Genomic DNA, 15,240 nt, shown 5'->3' on the forward strand with positions numbered 1-15,240 from the left:
TTGATTAATGCTTTTTTATTTGCCAATTTCCCTGCCGACCTTAATGCACAAACAACTGAGCCTAAAAGTCAATAAAGTTTCTCAATTTTGAATAAACACAAGCGTAATTATCCCAGTCATTTCTGAATCTTCTTGACGTCTTGGAGAACAAAAGATAAAAAGGTTGTTAAAGTATTCTTTTCCAGTCGCCTTTCGAGACAATACGAACAAAAACGAATTCACTCAATATGTTATTACTTGCACAAAACAGATAAAGCTAGATAACCAGACTCTTTTCACCCTGTTTCACCTTTGATGGCCGAGCTATTTAAACAGTTCAGCTGATAAAAGAACCTTGGCACAAAAGCTGCTCAACGATGAATTACTTGAATACACAAGCTTTTCACTGTTTATTCTCTGCGAAACTGAACCAAAAACAAAGGGTTGATTGGTGGAACTATACCAATGACTTGTTTCATAAGAAAGATCTATCCGTAGTTTGTTTTCCTTTCGTCCGTCTTTAATTTCGGCGCCGAGCTTTGTGTAAACAAGCTTAAAAGTGACCTTCTCTAGTAAAGTTCAACGCTATTTATTGCAGTTGACATATCGCAAATATTTAGTGATTCCTTTACAGGCACGTGAGCCATTAAAGGTTGACCTTTCTGCTTGAAGCCAACTGCGCTCAAGCGTAGAATCAACCCAAGCAGGAGCTAAACGATTCCCCCGGCGGGTTTTCACAGCAGAGGTTGATTAAATGCACATTGAAAGTCTTTTAGTTCGTGTAAATCCTTTTTACTGTGCAAATAAGTCTCATTATCAAACCAGATGCTAATTTAACCACGCCAGGAATGTTTAGTGCGGCTTTTACAAGACAAAAGCATATCACAAGACTAAGCTATACAAATAAATCCGTGAGGCATGAGCAACGAAAAAAGAAGATTAAAAATTGACTTGTGGTCTGTTGGATACTTCATTAAAATCGTCTGATCCATCCTTTAAAATTCCAAGACGTATGTATTGGCCATGTGGGCTAAAGTTTATTTTTAGATCTACCAATACGATGAGAGATAGGGTTTTAAGTTGTGAACAATTAACACACAGCATTCTTTTGATTACAACATGGTGCAATCAATGTTCCACTTTCGGCCATCACAAACCATTTACAATCTTCTTGATTTCGGCTCCAGCTTTGATAAGGAATGATGCGCAGTCGAAATGCCCCCCACGCACCGCGAAATCCAGCGCGGAGCACCCTTGCGAGTCCAGTAGCTCCACTTCAGCCCCGCAATCGAGCAGAAGTTGAAGGCATTCGAAACTTCCTTCAGCGGCTGCGTAATGCAACGCTGTGAGTCCAGACGGACTCTGGTGGTTCACATCGATTTCCTCTTTATGCATGAGTCTCGTTAACTCTGCCACATCGTTGTCGGCCACCGCAGTGAAGAATACAACTTCAGGAGCGAACGAGACGCTTCTGGTTCTCTTGACACCTGCTGGGGGATCCGAGAACGCTTCCTTGCTGCGCGTTGGCCTTTTCGAGTGCATCCTTGCCATTTCTTGACAATCTGGTAGAGACACAGTTCTCCTCAAGACACCCAGGTCTTTTTCGCTTGGTGGCCAGTTTATTTTATGCGTAATACTGGCCTTGGAGTATTTCCTTGTCTTGACGCGGCCGTATCTTTCATCCTTCAGCCTCTCTACAGAAGGCGCAAAACCACAAAAAGATTGTCGACGATAGCCGTTCATCGCGGAAGAGCTCTGGAAGCCCTCGTGAGCAAACACGTCAATTGTAAACCACCTGAGGCGTTCGTGTAAGGCTATTTCGCTTCCACTTGATCGTAGAGTTTCTTGATGACAGAAATCCTTGAGAAGGAGCTCTGAGCTATAGCAAAGTTGATTCCAGGCCAAAAATGCGGCTTGAGTTATCTCATCGTCTGATAATCGTCTGGTGGACAATATCAAAGAACACATCAACTTGCCTTTTCCTCATGCGCTCCGTCTAGTTGACATCATTTGTCAACCGCAGTATTTTAGGCTGCATTAGTGGTGCGTGACGTCATTGACACTAAACAATACGTGTGTTCCTGGGTCAAACACTATTTATACCGCGGCCGCTTCATTAATTGGCGGGGTTTTCCCTCCCACGTGGCTTGCAAATACTTACTTAAGCTGAACATGACTGACCAATGCATTGTGAAACCGCTTTTCACCAGACTCACCAAAGTACACATAACCGAAAAGAATAATCAGAAATATTGGCTCAAGCGGAAATCGCACGTAAAGGCTAAATGCAGATGATTTAAGGATCAATATTTTCTACAGAAGCCGCGGATAAAAAGCGAGAGAAGTTTGTTTTTCACAGTGTTTGACTAAATCTCCCAGCACGCGGGAGGCCGAGGGGATCAGTATATCTGTGTTCCAATATGTAGACTAAACAGGTGTGCCACGCTGAAAGGGTGCAGATTTTGAATGTTGGGTACTGAGAAAATGCTGTTCAAGATTTATCTATTACTGGTATTATAATGCTTCCGGCTGAGGTGTGATATAGGGAGCAGATTACTGAGGTCTGATCTGAAGTAGGACGTGGAAAAAGATCTATTTTTGCAAAAGAATCCGACTAGTTATGATGAAACACGAGCACACTCCATCCCACCTCCTCCCCACCGGAAAATGAAGAACTAATCAGGAGGTTGTCTTGCTTAGCCAGTTGGCCTTTATTCTCTGACACTTACTGTCTGTCTGTCATAACACAGAAAATCTTCTTTCTGGGGACTTTGTGGTTTGATAAATAACATCAAAATTTGTTTGGCAATCGCTGCTTGGTAAACCCTTGTCGTAGTATACAGTTAGACTATCTACATTTATTTTTCCTCCCTTCCAGTGTTAATAATACTAACTAATAAACTAACTAATATTCCAATGTTAACTAATGTTAAGTGTTAACTAATACTCCAATAGATAAGATACAGGTTGCGTTTTTCAACCGTCACAGTAACCCGTGAATGATATCCAATGCATACATGCATGCCGAAATACATAATCTCCTTTCGTGCCTAATTGACATATGAAGCCGTCACCAATACGGTCCAATGTTGCCTCCAGCTGCCTATCTCTGAATCTGGCTCTAGGTCCAGCCAGGCTCTCTCATTTCTTTTGCTACTGATCTTCTCCACGTCAGTTTCGGCCGTCCTAGTGATACCCAATAGTGTCTGATAAACATGTCGTTTCTCTTTACAATGCCAGTACACTATCAAGTAGACAGGTACTGAGAATAAAGAATATAGTTAATTACGTAAAGGGGATTATAGTTTTGCAGCTTAGCCGTACAACCTTTCTCCTATCGTGTGTAACTTATGTGTTGCCATCAGGATGATTTTGAGATTGACACAAAGGATGGAGATGTTACATGTGCGATTTTTGCCATTTGTAATTGTCCTAATGTAAACCTCTTAACTTTGTGATATGACTATTTCCAATAACAGATAAGGTGCAGGTTGTCTATTTAACAATTAGACTATCCGATATAGATTTCTATCGCGTGATAGTTGAAGAGGGTGCAGCTGACCCGAGTCAACTATCACGCATAGAAATCGAGAGTGAATAATCTTATTGTTTTAGCAATTAGATCTACTAGTCGTTCAAAATTTCAAAATCCTCTTCCCATGCGGACACTTCGAAAACATAAAGAAGCGGCCGCCATTTTATTAACAACCGCACACACTGGTAGTAATGATAATAGATTTAGTCTTATATAGCGCTACTTCTTCAGAATTACAAAACTATATATGAATCAACTAGATATACATGTAAACTAAAGGGTCTAAAGGGACTAAGTATAATCGTAAGTACAGTTTATAGATACGTTTAAAAAGATGCGCCTTGACTTTTGACTTAAATGAAGTGAGCGAGCTGCGTGTCCTTAATTTGATCAGGCAGGGCATTCCACAGTCTAGGTGCAATATACGAAAATGCGCTCATGGTATCCATATGATTTAAGATAGAATTTGGGCTGGACGAGAAGTCCCTTATTTGCAGATCACAATGTCCTAGATGGATAGTAAGGTGTCACTCATTATCTACAACAGAACAGATAATGAGTAGCGTAGCCAATCAGAGAGCAGCATTCGTGATAAAACCCCAGCGAGTAGCGTATAGCCAATAAGAGAACGGCATTCGTGATAGAACCCAAGTAGATTTATTCTAATGCCTTTTAGATAAAATGAATCTCGCTCCAGATTTTTTCTTTTCTTTGAAACACCTTTTTTTAGCTTCACACTCCATATAGTTAGCATAAAACGGTAGACGTAAACGAACGAATCCGTCCGATTGGGAATTCAGAGCGGAAAATAAGAGAATAACGTGGAAAATAATTCAATTTTTCCGTTGTATAACAAACATAAGTATTCCAGTGTCTCATTGGGACTGTAGAAATGCATCATACTTCTTTAATTCAGTGCCAGTAAAGTGTTACATAAGGACAACAGCTATACTTAGAGAAGATTTCCTATTGTAATCTTGATAATGCAGGAACAAGGTGTTGATCTCTCGATTGCAAATTAAAATTTCTGTAGGTTAATAAACAACAAGTTAAGAATGTGCTGTGACAACAAGAATTTCTCCTCTTAAGTTTCAACTTCCTCTTCGTCCCGAGCTCAATAGAGTCTCAATACATGCCACTGCTGATAAATTTGAAACAATTCGCCCAACAAATCATTGTTTGAAAGGATTTTGCTCCTTTCCGCGATGTCTAACAAAACAACGTTGAGTTTTTCTTGCATCCTTGGTACATCACTATCCGTGCTGTGTCTCATTGTGTTGTCGGCTTGGATAATACGAAATGAAACGAGGCACTCGGCGCTCGAATATCGCGTCATGTCTGTAGAAACAGCTTTGGGTGATCTAAGGAAGAAGCTAACTCATGTATCCGTGACAGAAGAGTTAAAAAAGAGTGAAAAAGGTAAGCATAGCATTTCTTGACTATTTCGAATTCAGATCAAAAACTTGAACAAAGAACTGTGTAACTTTTCATCGCGATATATATACGTGACTTTTCATTCTTGTATTATCGACTGTGGTCTGGCATACTGCCTGCGTTTGATTTAACACGAGGAAGTTCTTTCAGACTTAGCTTTCACAGAAGAGGATATAAATATTTAGCATTCCAAGTGGGAATGAATATAAACAGACTAAACAATTTGAAATCAACTTTCGGCTTCACTAGCTCTTTCCTGATCACGGAATCTCAGGCAGTAACGAGCTGTCGGGAAATGCCTGAGACTCTTTGATTGGTGTTACACAAGATATGTTATAATTATGGTCTGCACTGTAATATGAAATGATCGAAGTTCGGCAAGTAAAGAAAAACGTTCAATATGAAGTTCGGGTAAAGAAATATTGTGACTCATAGTATATTTCTGATTTTGACGCAGCTGAAATCAAAATAAAGCTTACCAGAACTGAAAACTACACTTTTTCAATTACGATATAATGATAAATTCTTGTTTACAGATCAGTGTGGGTTTCGATGACCTCAAAAGTCACCTTTTGCGTCAACGGAAAAGCTTGTCTTCGCCAGCCAACGATCCTTCAAAATGAGGTCACCACACAAATCAGAAAAGTGTTTTCAACAATGATAAACACATTCTGTGCCCGAGATGAGAAACTCTGTTTGCAGGGGCCTAAGGGCGACAATGGAACTCCCGGGCTGCCGGGACCCATGGGAGGGCCAGGGGCGAAAGGGGACAAGGGAAGGCAAGGTTACCATGGCAAACCAGGACGAATAGGTCCCAGGGGAGAAAGGGGCGATGCGGGAAGACATGGAACAAAAGGAGAAAAAGGTAAGTCAAGAGAGAAATCATATCTATAGTGACTTCAAATCCTTCTTATGCGACAACCAGCGCGGGACCATAATGTTACCTCACCCTAACAAACAGAGATTTTAAAATATTAATGACAACTAATTTTCAATGCCAATTTAGATCCTATAGCAATAAGAGAAAAATTGAAGATATTAGGAATGCGGAGTCTTTGTAACTTTTACCTATTATATTAGAGAAGGGTCCAACTAGATGGGACCTTCAATTCCCAGTAGAAGGTTATATATCACCGGGCACAACCCTCTCTGATCTTCCGTTGAGAAAATCTATAATCCCGTTTATGATATTTTATCCTAACCATTCTGTAGAAACGGTTGATTAATTTCATTTCATTTTTCCCAGGTGACCCTGGTCAGTCAGTTTTTGCTCCCAAAATGACAACTTCACCAATCTCGTTAACCGTTCGTGAACACACGTCAGCTTCGTTTCAATGCAAGGCCGAGGGGCTTCCCACACCTGTAATAGAATGGACGCGTGCTGGAGACTTACTGACGAGCGACCGCCACGTGATTCAATCCGATGACACATTGCTGCTAACGAATGTGACGTATGCTGATCACGGGACTTACACATGCTCAGCTGTCAACGTTCTTGGCAACGACAGTGCCACAGCCTATCTAACAGTACAAGGTGAATGTTTACTACTCAAAAATAATATTTCCACGGCATTTTCGAGTTGTACTAAATTTCCAAAAGTACTAAGTGCTATGTAATGTTTGTGCCAAACTTTACGGTGCATCATCTAGGGGTATTTCAACATTTGAAAGGGTGAACAGATGGTCAGCACCTTTCAGTATGCAGTGATTCAACGGCAGTGTCTAGTTGGGGCACTTCGTAGATAATCTGCCTAATTTCATTGTAAGACCACCCAAGTTCCAATGAAGTGGCCTGTTCCTATTTGCACGCAGGAAAGAACGGCTCTCCAGTTTTTAACTAAATGGTGACATGCTCCAGCTCAAAAGCTAGCCAGAAACACATTTTAATGTGTTTCAAATGTTTAACACTTTGAATACCAAACTTTCGCCAAAAAATACCGTTTTTAACCGTTTAGTCAGGTTTTTTGGTTGCCATGACGCTAAATAAGCTTAAGTTTTGCTTTTTTTTTAACCAAAAGGAGAGCTTTTTCGAGGATTACGTACAAAATTGAGCAATATTTCAATTCTAGGCACGCGCATAAGCCAAAATTGGAGGTTTTTTTTTTTACCATCAACCGTTCTCAATTTTGTTTGTCGCCCCTTTCCTTTTTTTTTTTCCTCGGCCCTTTTACTCTGGCTACCTTTTGCGTTGCATGTTCTTTCTGGCTGCCGTGAAAAGTTGGATGTTAATTATGGGCGAAGCCTAGAAATGGACCTTGATCAATCACAGGCGTAGTGGACCATTTTACCACCGTTTTTGCACCAAAACGGATAACGTTGTTTTTCGATTTGCGACGTCGGCAATGTCGTCGATATCTAAACCTGACCATTGTAGGGAAAGGCCTAGCCTAGCACTACCATCTGCTTATCAATAATATCTGGTGACATTTAAATCGATGACGTCACAAGTGGTACAAAGAGCACGACCATTAAGTGGCCGTATATGGCCACTTGGGCGTCAAAGGGCTATTATAAAAACATTTGGTGAAACAAACTTCGCCATTGCTCTCTGTTCACCTAACTCTACCACGGTCTTTTGCAGTTTCAGTCGAAATAACTCAAGGGCCACAATCGCAGGTGGTAGAAGAAAGCGGTAATCTACTATTAACATGTACAGCGACGGGTCATCCTCGACCGAGTATCAGCTGGGAAAGACTTGGATCCAGTTTGGATACCAAGAGGTTCATTGTTGACAGCAACAACTTCATGATAAATTCCTCAAAATCTCGGACACCGGAACGTACTCGTGTAGGGCTGAGAATGTAATTAATTTCGATACTGCTTCGGCCAGTGTCACTGTAATTCCCAAGCTTCGTTTCACTGCAAGCCCGCCAGGAAATGTCACGGTATTGACGGGAAATACACTTATTCTTCCTTGTCAGGCCGACAGTACAAATGTTCCTGTGGTGGTCACCTGGTCACGAGCAAAAGATCAGCAACTGACGGCAAGGCACCGGACGCTGGCAAACGGCTCGCTCGTTATCGAGAAAGCATATCATGTCGATCAAGGTATTTATACCTGTTATGCACGAAATTTGGTAGCTGTGCGGACAATCAATGTTACCGTCCGAGTTATATTACTGGGGTCATGCAGTGACATAAGGCAAGCGGGCTTTTCAGTTAGCAAAACTTATTACATCAGCCCGGGTGGGTTGGCACCATTCGCTGTTTACTGCGACATGCGTGACAAAAATGGAGTCGGCGTGACAGCTATCAGTCACGACAGTGAGGAGCGAGCTTTGGTTAGTGGGACCGAAAGTCCAGGTAGTTTTCAACGAAAAATAAAGTACAATGGCTATGGCAAACAACAGCTCGTCAGCCTTATCGACGTGTCTACAAACTGTGAACAATTTATAAAGTAAGAGTGTTATGGATCAGTGTTGTTAGACAGCAATAAAAACGATTATGGCTGGTGGGTGTCACGTGACGGCGCCAAGATGAATTACTGGGGAGGGGCACCCCGGGAAGTCAAAAGTGTGCATGTGGAGTCAGCAAGTCTTGTTCGTCATCAAGATATCCTTGTAACTGTGATGCGAATGAAAATGTGTGGAGAGAAGACAGCGGGATTCTGACAGATAAGTCAACTCTTCCCGTAACCGAACTCAGGTTTGGAGATACTGGGGGCAGCGGAGAAAAAGGATATTATACACTTGGTAAACTAAAATGTTACAACGCATAGTTTATCCAAAACGCGTTGTTCACCAAAGTGAAGATTCTTGAATGAATTGAATATTTACCAGGTCCTACATTGGTTTTCGGCCTTATGCGCCTACTGGCGCGTAGGGACTTGATGATAATGACAACGATAATCGCTTTTTGTGATATGGCATATTTAGATACAAAATTAGCGGGATACAGGATCATTGGGGAAAAAAATTAATGGGATATTTAGATCAGATAATACGGGATATCGAGTAGGAAAATCTTTAATTCTTGCAACTGGAATAAACGGGGTACGGGATGTTAAGGCCAAAAATTAACAAAATGTGTGATACTAGCGCGGGCTCCTTTCCTGAACAGCAGAGGCCTGTTCCATTTTAAGTGATACCTTTTAGGGGTCAAATAAAGCTTGAACCACACCCACATTGGTCTGCTTTAGGGGTTTAATTCAAATTTTTCAACGAGTATCCCAGACTTTTTTATATGCAAGACCCCCAGGGATTGGCAGCTATTCCTAGACACTCCTGGAATTTCCGAAACCGTGACGGATCTCAAAATAACTTGAGCTGGATTTCCCTAGGAATAACGCTTATAAGGTCTCTCTTGGTAATAAGTACAAAAAACTAATTAAATTAATTGAATAGACATATGAGAGATTCCAGCTTGAAAAGTCTCTTGTGATCAATTGAATCCTAATTCAATCATTGGTGTAAAGGTTACATAAACTGGAATTTTACTGAATTAACGATCAAAAGTTATGTATTCAGTAACCTCATTTCGATATGTTGCTTGATAGCAAGTTATGTACTACAAGGCTCGCGGAAATTAATGTAATTTCTATTTTATTTCAAGTTCTGTTTATAAATCTAGCTTTCTGTAATTATCAGGTCAAAATGGGATTATGTAAGCATGTCAAGCAATTTGTTAAAATGCATGTCTTACTGAGATCGTTTGGTCGATATTGTAGAAAATTCAAATTGATCAGATAACCTCGATTGAATTGACAAAAAGCTGTCATTGTTCATTCAACCTAAGCCCGGGTTACCCCTCGAGGGGGCCCGCATGTAAAAAGGACGGGGGGGGGGTGCTCTTCGTACCATTTAGGGGATACAGAAGTAGTCTTGGTACCTCTTAGGTTGTTCAGCCTCAAGAGGTCCATAGCGGGAGCTTTCGCAGTACCAACTGGATTTTAATTTTGTCTCAGAATTGGTACCTCTTAGAAGTGAAAAAAAAAAAAGAAAAAAAAAGCCGCGCCCACAAAGCAGGATCAGGATTTCTCTTCAAAATTTTGGTCGAGCACCCACGTCGGTTTCCCCCGAGATTATCGCGCTGAAAATTTGAAACCTCTGCAGCTATAAATGTATAAAAATGAAATGCCCACTAGCGAGAAATTTGTTAGATTAAGATACGCCAGCTTTTATATGCAAAATTGCGTACTAAAAAAGCGATGTAGTAGCCGCATAGAATACCTTATAAATAAATGCTAAGCAATTAATTTTCTTTTATGTGCATTCATTACTCCGATCCCTTCGTGCAATTTATCATTTCATGGGAAAGTCTTCGTAAACTAAGTGCTAATTTATGCCTGTCACTGCATTCTCTTAAACGGCCATGACAAAGTTAAAGCCCCGTCCACACCACGAAGGAGGAATTGAAAAGGGAGAATTCACACTGATTCACCTGATCATCGTGACACCGTCGTTTTCAAAATGTTTTCCGTCCACACGAAAACGAAAAGCCGGCGTCTTCAAATTCCTCCGGTTTGAAGAGCGTTTTCGAAAAGCTCCGTTTTCATGACGGATTAGTGTGAACGGTGGGCCTGACTGAATAAAATAAAGCTGCGTTTTCAAATTTCTCCTGCGTAGTGTGGACGCTGCCTAAGATCATTTTCCTCTGAATCAGCTCAAGTGTTTTACGTCGAGCTGTACGCCTCGTGTCATTCATTATAGCGAACTAAAACAAGCCCTTTTCCTTCTTAAGCTGCACTTGTTTCCATCTTGGTAGAGACTCGAACTCAGTCCTCTCCATGTCGAATACCAAGAAAAACTCCTCATTTGACAAGTAACGCTATAAGAAAGAGGAAAAAAACGCAACATCGCCTTATTCGCGGTTCGGTCATTCTTATCGGCTGGAGAATTTGTACGAGTTTATTTCACAACCAACTCAGTACAGAGGTTCAATAACCAAATAAACATATTGATATATTGTCGGTCCAATTGTTTTCCAAGTATTCTGTCAAGCACTGTCGAGTTGATCCCGCAGAGCCAATGTAAATGTTTCTTGTAGTTTCATGGGCTTACTCTTCTAAAATAATTTACCTACACAAGGTACTTTTTCTCTAACTTCCAACTCAGTTTTCCGTTTTGTTTTGTTTTGTTTTTTTTTTTTCTCAAAAAACTTTTATTAAATGCCTTCCATGAGTAAACGGAACCGCGCTTGAAGTTTATGGAGTCTTTCCAGTCACGCAGTTGTGGAATTTTTTCTAAACAATTTCAATTCAGCAAGCTTGTTAGGGGCTGCACCGGAAGAAAGTTGGCCGTTGATCTTTTTTGTACGGACCTCGATGTACTCGGTCCATATTACCCGATATTTCCCCAGTACGACCCTCGCGCGTGATTAATATACCCTATGCAAATATGGCGGACCACTCGGTCGTCGCTCGGGACGAGTTGCGTACGTGAAAGCGAGGCTAGTAGGGCCTTGGTGTTATGTTTTGACAATGCTTCCCCAAAACAATCTTTCTTCTTCGATAATCTGCTTTGTTTTATTTCGCCATGCCTACGAGTTTTTGTGTTGCTGAATGCTACCAGAAGGGAGTGAAATCTTCCACAGGAGAGAAAGTTTTTTTTAGTTTCCCTGTTCGCCTCTGAGGGGAAAACAGACGAAGGAAAGGAGTTCACGATCGCTGAGGGAACTGTAAAAGTTTGTTTCCTACATTTCAAGCTAGAAGATCTTAGAATATGTGTCACCGATCGCATTTAGCTCCAAGTCGTTGTCATTTGGCTCAATGTTTCAATGACGGGAGCAGTTGAAGTTCATTCCCTTGGTGATTCCACCGTAATATTTGTTTCGTGCAATTCGGTCTGAGTAAAGTGGTGGCGGACGTAGACAACTAATTGTCTTCTTCTTTTGAGACAGAGAATGTATTTCAAGAGGAGCTTTTCTTTACCGTGGGGAAAGTGCTGGCCAAGCAAATCGTGTTGGAACACCACCAGACACCGCATAAGCTCGTCATTTAAACGATTTTCTAAGATCTTCCAACCTGAAAATGTAGTGAACAAACTTCACTTTCCACGGCGATCGTGAACTCACTTCCTTCGTCACAACGAATTGCATGGATCCACTATTTTCCCTTAGACTGAAGCGAACGTTGGACAATTTCTGTCCCTTCTGGTGACATTCAGGAACACAAAAACTCGAAGGCATAGCGAAATAAAACAGACCAGATCGTCGACGAGGCAAGACTTTTCTGGGGAAGCATTGTCAGAACTAGTCTCGCTTTTATGCAACTCGTCCCGAACGACGAGCGAGTGTTCCGCCATATTTGCATAGGGTGTATAAGACATGATGTAATACCTCTCTGTTTGTCTTATCGATTCCTCCAGGGAGAAGATGAGATGGCTGCGCCAAGACTTCATACGAGTAGCTAGAACCATCTGTTTCAGTGAAGTCGCCACTGTTATTGTTATTCATTGCTTTCACAGTCTACAACAAAGTAATGAAGATCAGAAAACATTAATCACTTAATAACTGGCCCTCAGTTTTTTCCCCAGAACATTGAGGTCGAGGAGAAATAAAACTCAGTTTCCCTTGGGGTCAGTCATTAAGTGTTTTGTGATATTTCCCAACTCAAAAATAGAAAAAAATCTGCAAAAAAATTTTGACGTAAGCCAGCACAAAAAAAATTGGCCGCGGTTTCAAGGTGAACGACTTGATCACGCGCCAGTCGAAAGTTCAAGTTGTTGTTTCTCTAGGGAGTTATTGAGTTTTGTTCGTTCAAGGAAGTTAGTGACCTTTGACCCACGACACGTGAAACGTTCTCCTCCATTCGGAAAATCGTATTTGAGTTGCGAGGTATAACCATTTTTATCCCCACGATGTTAATGTTGTACAGATGAAGTCCATCAAATAGAGCGGTTTTGATGTACATCCAAATTCTCGAAACCGATACTAAAAGAGGTATACGGTACTCACTGTACGAAATTGATATATTGAGTTTAGAGATTAAAAGCGTTCGGAACTGAGAGCTAATTGAACAATTTAGAAAACGAAACAAAGAAAAGAAACGGTTGTTATTTTTGCACTGCGAGCCTACCTGTGTAGTTATTCGTATCTCGGACACTTTTTTGATGCCTTCCTCTCCCATTTCTTGTTTTATCTCTTCATATGTCTTTCCTTCCTGAAAGTGGAGATGAGAAGTAAAGGACTCAATACCGTGAGGTCTCACTGAGTTAGACCCTAATATCTACATTGGGAACGACTGGGTTAAGTGACAAATCGCCGATTCTTTCACTGACAATAATGAAAAATTCAAACAAACAAAAAAAGTTACAAATAGTGTCGACATTTTAAGCCATTTCCAGTTGTATCTCGTAATTGTTGGATTCTATTAGACCATTATCGTATTCTCGGTATTGGACTGGAACTAGCTTGAAATGGAGGCTCATGCGGGGAATATCATGAAAAAGAGGTCAAAGTCATTTGCATTTGAAAAGACTCCCGGCATTAGCCTCAGTTGCAAGCTAGTTCCAGTCCAATACGGTCTAATAGACTGTTTTGGTATTTTCGAAACCTTGCTAATCGCATTCACCAGAGCCCTCTGACCTCTGCATTTTTCGTGAAGTGATGTTTACCAAATGCCGTCATTCAGCGATACCGTGACGTTCCTGTCAGACTAGATTCATTCCGAGGGGGGTACTCTGTAAATCATTGGGTAGAGGTGTGCCGCTGGGACACTGAAACCCTCAACCTACCCATGATCATCTTGATTTTGCAACCCTTTTGTAGACTAGGCACCGAAAACCCCTTCCCTATCCCAGACTAAATTATCTATACACCGACCACTTTTCCGCTAAATCATACCCTACACTAGACCAAAAACTGTCTGATTTCTATACCCTATCCCTGACTAAACTTCTTGAAAACCATTCCAGCTCGCTCGCTTCCTTCACAACCAATTTTGGCCAGTCGATCTAAACCTAGTCTATCTTAACTCATTATGGAGCAACTAGGCCAAAGAACAGTAATTATATAAAATAAGCATACTTACGCTCCATTTGTCTCGGTCCCAGGCCTGGAAGTGTCCAGTGAAATTCAGAGGCTCGTATCCCTGTTTAACCTGTATTATCATCGTATCATCCAAGGTTCGACCAGAAGGGTCAGATCGTACATAGTCCTTCAGAAAGAGGAAAAAAAAACAGAGGACGCTCGTAAAACCATTGCATTAGCTGTTATCGCACTTGCCAAATGTTACAAAGGATTTTAACGGACTGACGCAGTCGAGACATGATAAAGGGAACACTTAAGAGAAATATCACCTCTATTGCCTCAATTTCACGGTCGATCGTGAAATTTCAAAGACATTTCGCACAAAACGCATCAACTGACTTTCAACTGTTTCATGAAAAAATGCAATCAATTGGGCAAAGGTACACGTTATAATTTGAACATGCGCCTAAGCGTGAAACCAGCGTCAGCGCCAACCAGCGCCAGAGGCGTATCTTCGAACCTTTGACCAATCAGGGTGAGCAGAGCATTTTCAGTTGCTTTGTGAAATATATCATTAAAAACTTAATCATTGTATGATGCAATTCAAGAGTTTTCAATGGCTTAGCCATCATGGTATGTGAACGAGCAATTATGCCATGCATTACAATTACGGTAAGCGTGGGCGTAAGTTTTTTGGGCGTTTTTATTTTTATTTCATTTTAGTTTTCTTACATATTTTGCGGGCGTTTTCAATGAGACAATTACTCTACTCGCACTTGTTGGATATGAGAAGATATAGCCAACGCCTCGTTGGTTATTTATCATCTCATATCCAACGCGCGCTCGTGGAATAATTTTGAATTTTACCATGGCCACGGTAACAGCTTCAGCTTTCTCCACTTCGTTTGCTCCATCTCCAATCCAGACGAACACCTGAGGAGAAAAAAAGGATCGAATCAGTAATAGACAAAACTTATTTCATTTTTCAGAAAACAATTCACTTCATTTATTGCAATATCTGGCAGAAATCTCATGCGTCTATTCGTCGCGAGAGCTATGATCCACTGATAAACGAACAAACTAGAAAAATGTCAACTTTTACACAGAACTTTATTTCTCTTTATAATACATATAGGACCCTGCACGCGCTCTGATTGGTCAAAAACCATGTTTTATCAGAGTATAAAACAGAAAAAGCGTGTTTTATTGTTTTTTGCCACATTACCTCTACATCATAAAGCAAATGAAGAAGCCTAAGCCATGTATTACACTACGATAAAACACTCCGGATATTTGAGAACACTCGAGAAATGTAGAAAACACTCGCCTACGGCTCGTTTTTTCTACATTTCGCTCGTGTTCTCAAATGCCCGAATTGTTTTATC

General features: G+C 40.9%; 2 protein-coding genes and 1 pseudogene across 3 annotated transcripts in view; 1 reads left to right on the plus strand and 2 right to left on the minus strand.

Moving 5' to 3' along the window:
• Positions 1–2,065, minus strand: LOC110065818 (uncharacterized). Its single transcript, XM_020772986.2, has one exon. It carries the CDS (start codon positions 1,945–1,947, stop codon positions 1,129–1,131), a length of 819 nt encoding a protein of 272 aa, XP_020628645.2. The 5' UTR covers positions 1,948–2,065; the 3' UTR covers positions 1–1,128.
• LOC110065924 (uncharacterized) lies at positions 2,057–9,863 on the plus strand (annotated as a pseudogene). Its single transcript, XR_016201839.1, has 4 exons — positions 2,057–4,937; positions 5,490–5,813; positions 6,195–6,482; positions 7,530–9,863. The product of XR_016201839.1 is annotated as an uncharacterized LOC110065924 (transcript).
• LOC110065851 (gelsolin, cytoplasmic-like) overlaps positions 9,473–15,240 on the minus strand; it is a 20,132-nt gene continuing 14,364 nt past the window's right edge. Inside the window, exons 23-27 of the mRNA XM_089272875.1 lie at positions 14,723–14,788; positions 13,917–14,042; positions 12,963–13,046; positions 12,224–12,352; positions 9,473–10,714 (exon numbers count right to left, since the gene is read on the minus strand). Of these exons, the coding sequence (XP_089129001.1) occupies positions 10,601–10,714; positions 12,224–12,352; positions 12,963–13,046; positions 13,917–14,042; positions 14,723–14,788 (519 nt within the window). The 3' untranslated portion in view covers positions 9,473–10,600. The remainder of the gene's footprint in view (positions 10,715–12,223; positions 12,353–12,962; positions 13,047–13,916; positions 14,043–14,722; positions 14,789–15,240) is intronic.

Source organism: Orbicella faveolata, unplaced genomic scaffold (genome assembly GCF_042242905.1).
Source record: "Orbicella faveolata isolate gen_17 unplaced genomic scaffold, um_ofav_v1 contig_35, whole genome shotgun sequence".
Taxonomy (NCBI): domain Eukaryota; kingdom Metazoa; phylum Cnidaria; class Anthozoa; order Scleractinia; family Merulinidae; genus Orbicella; species Orbicella faveolata.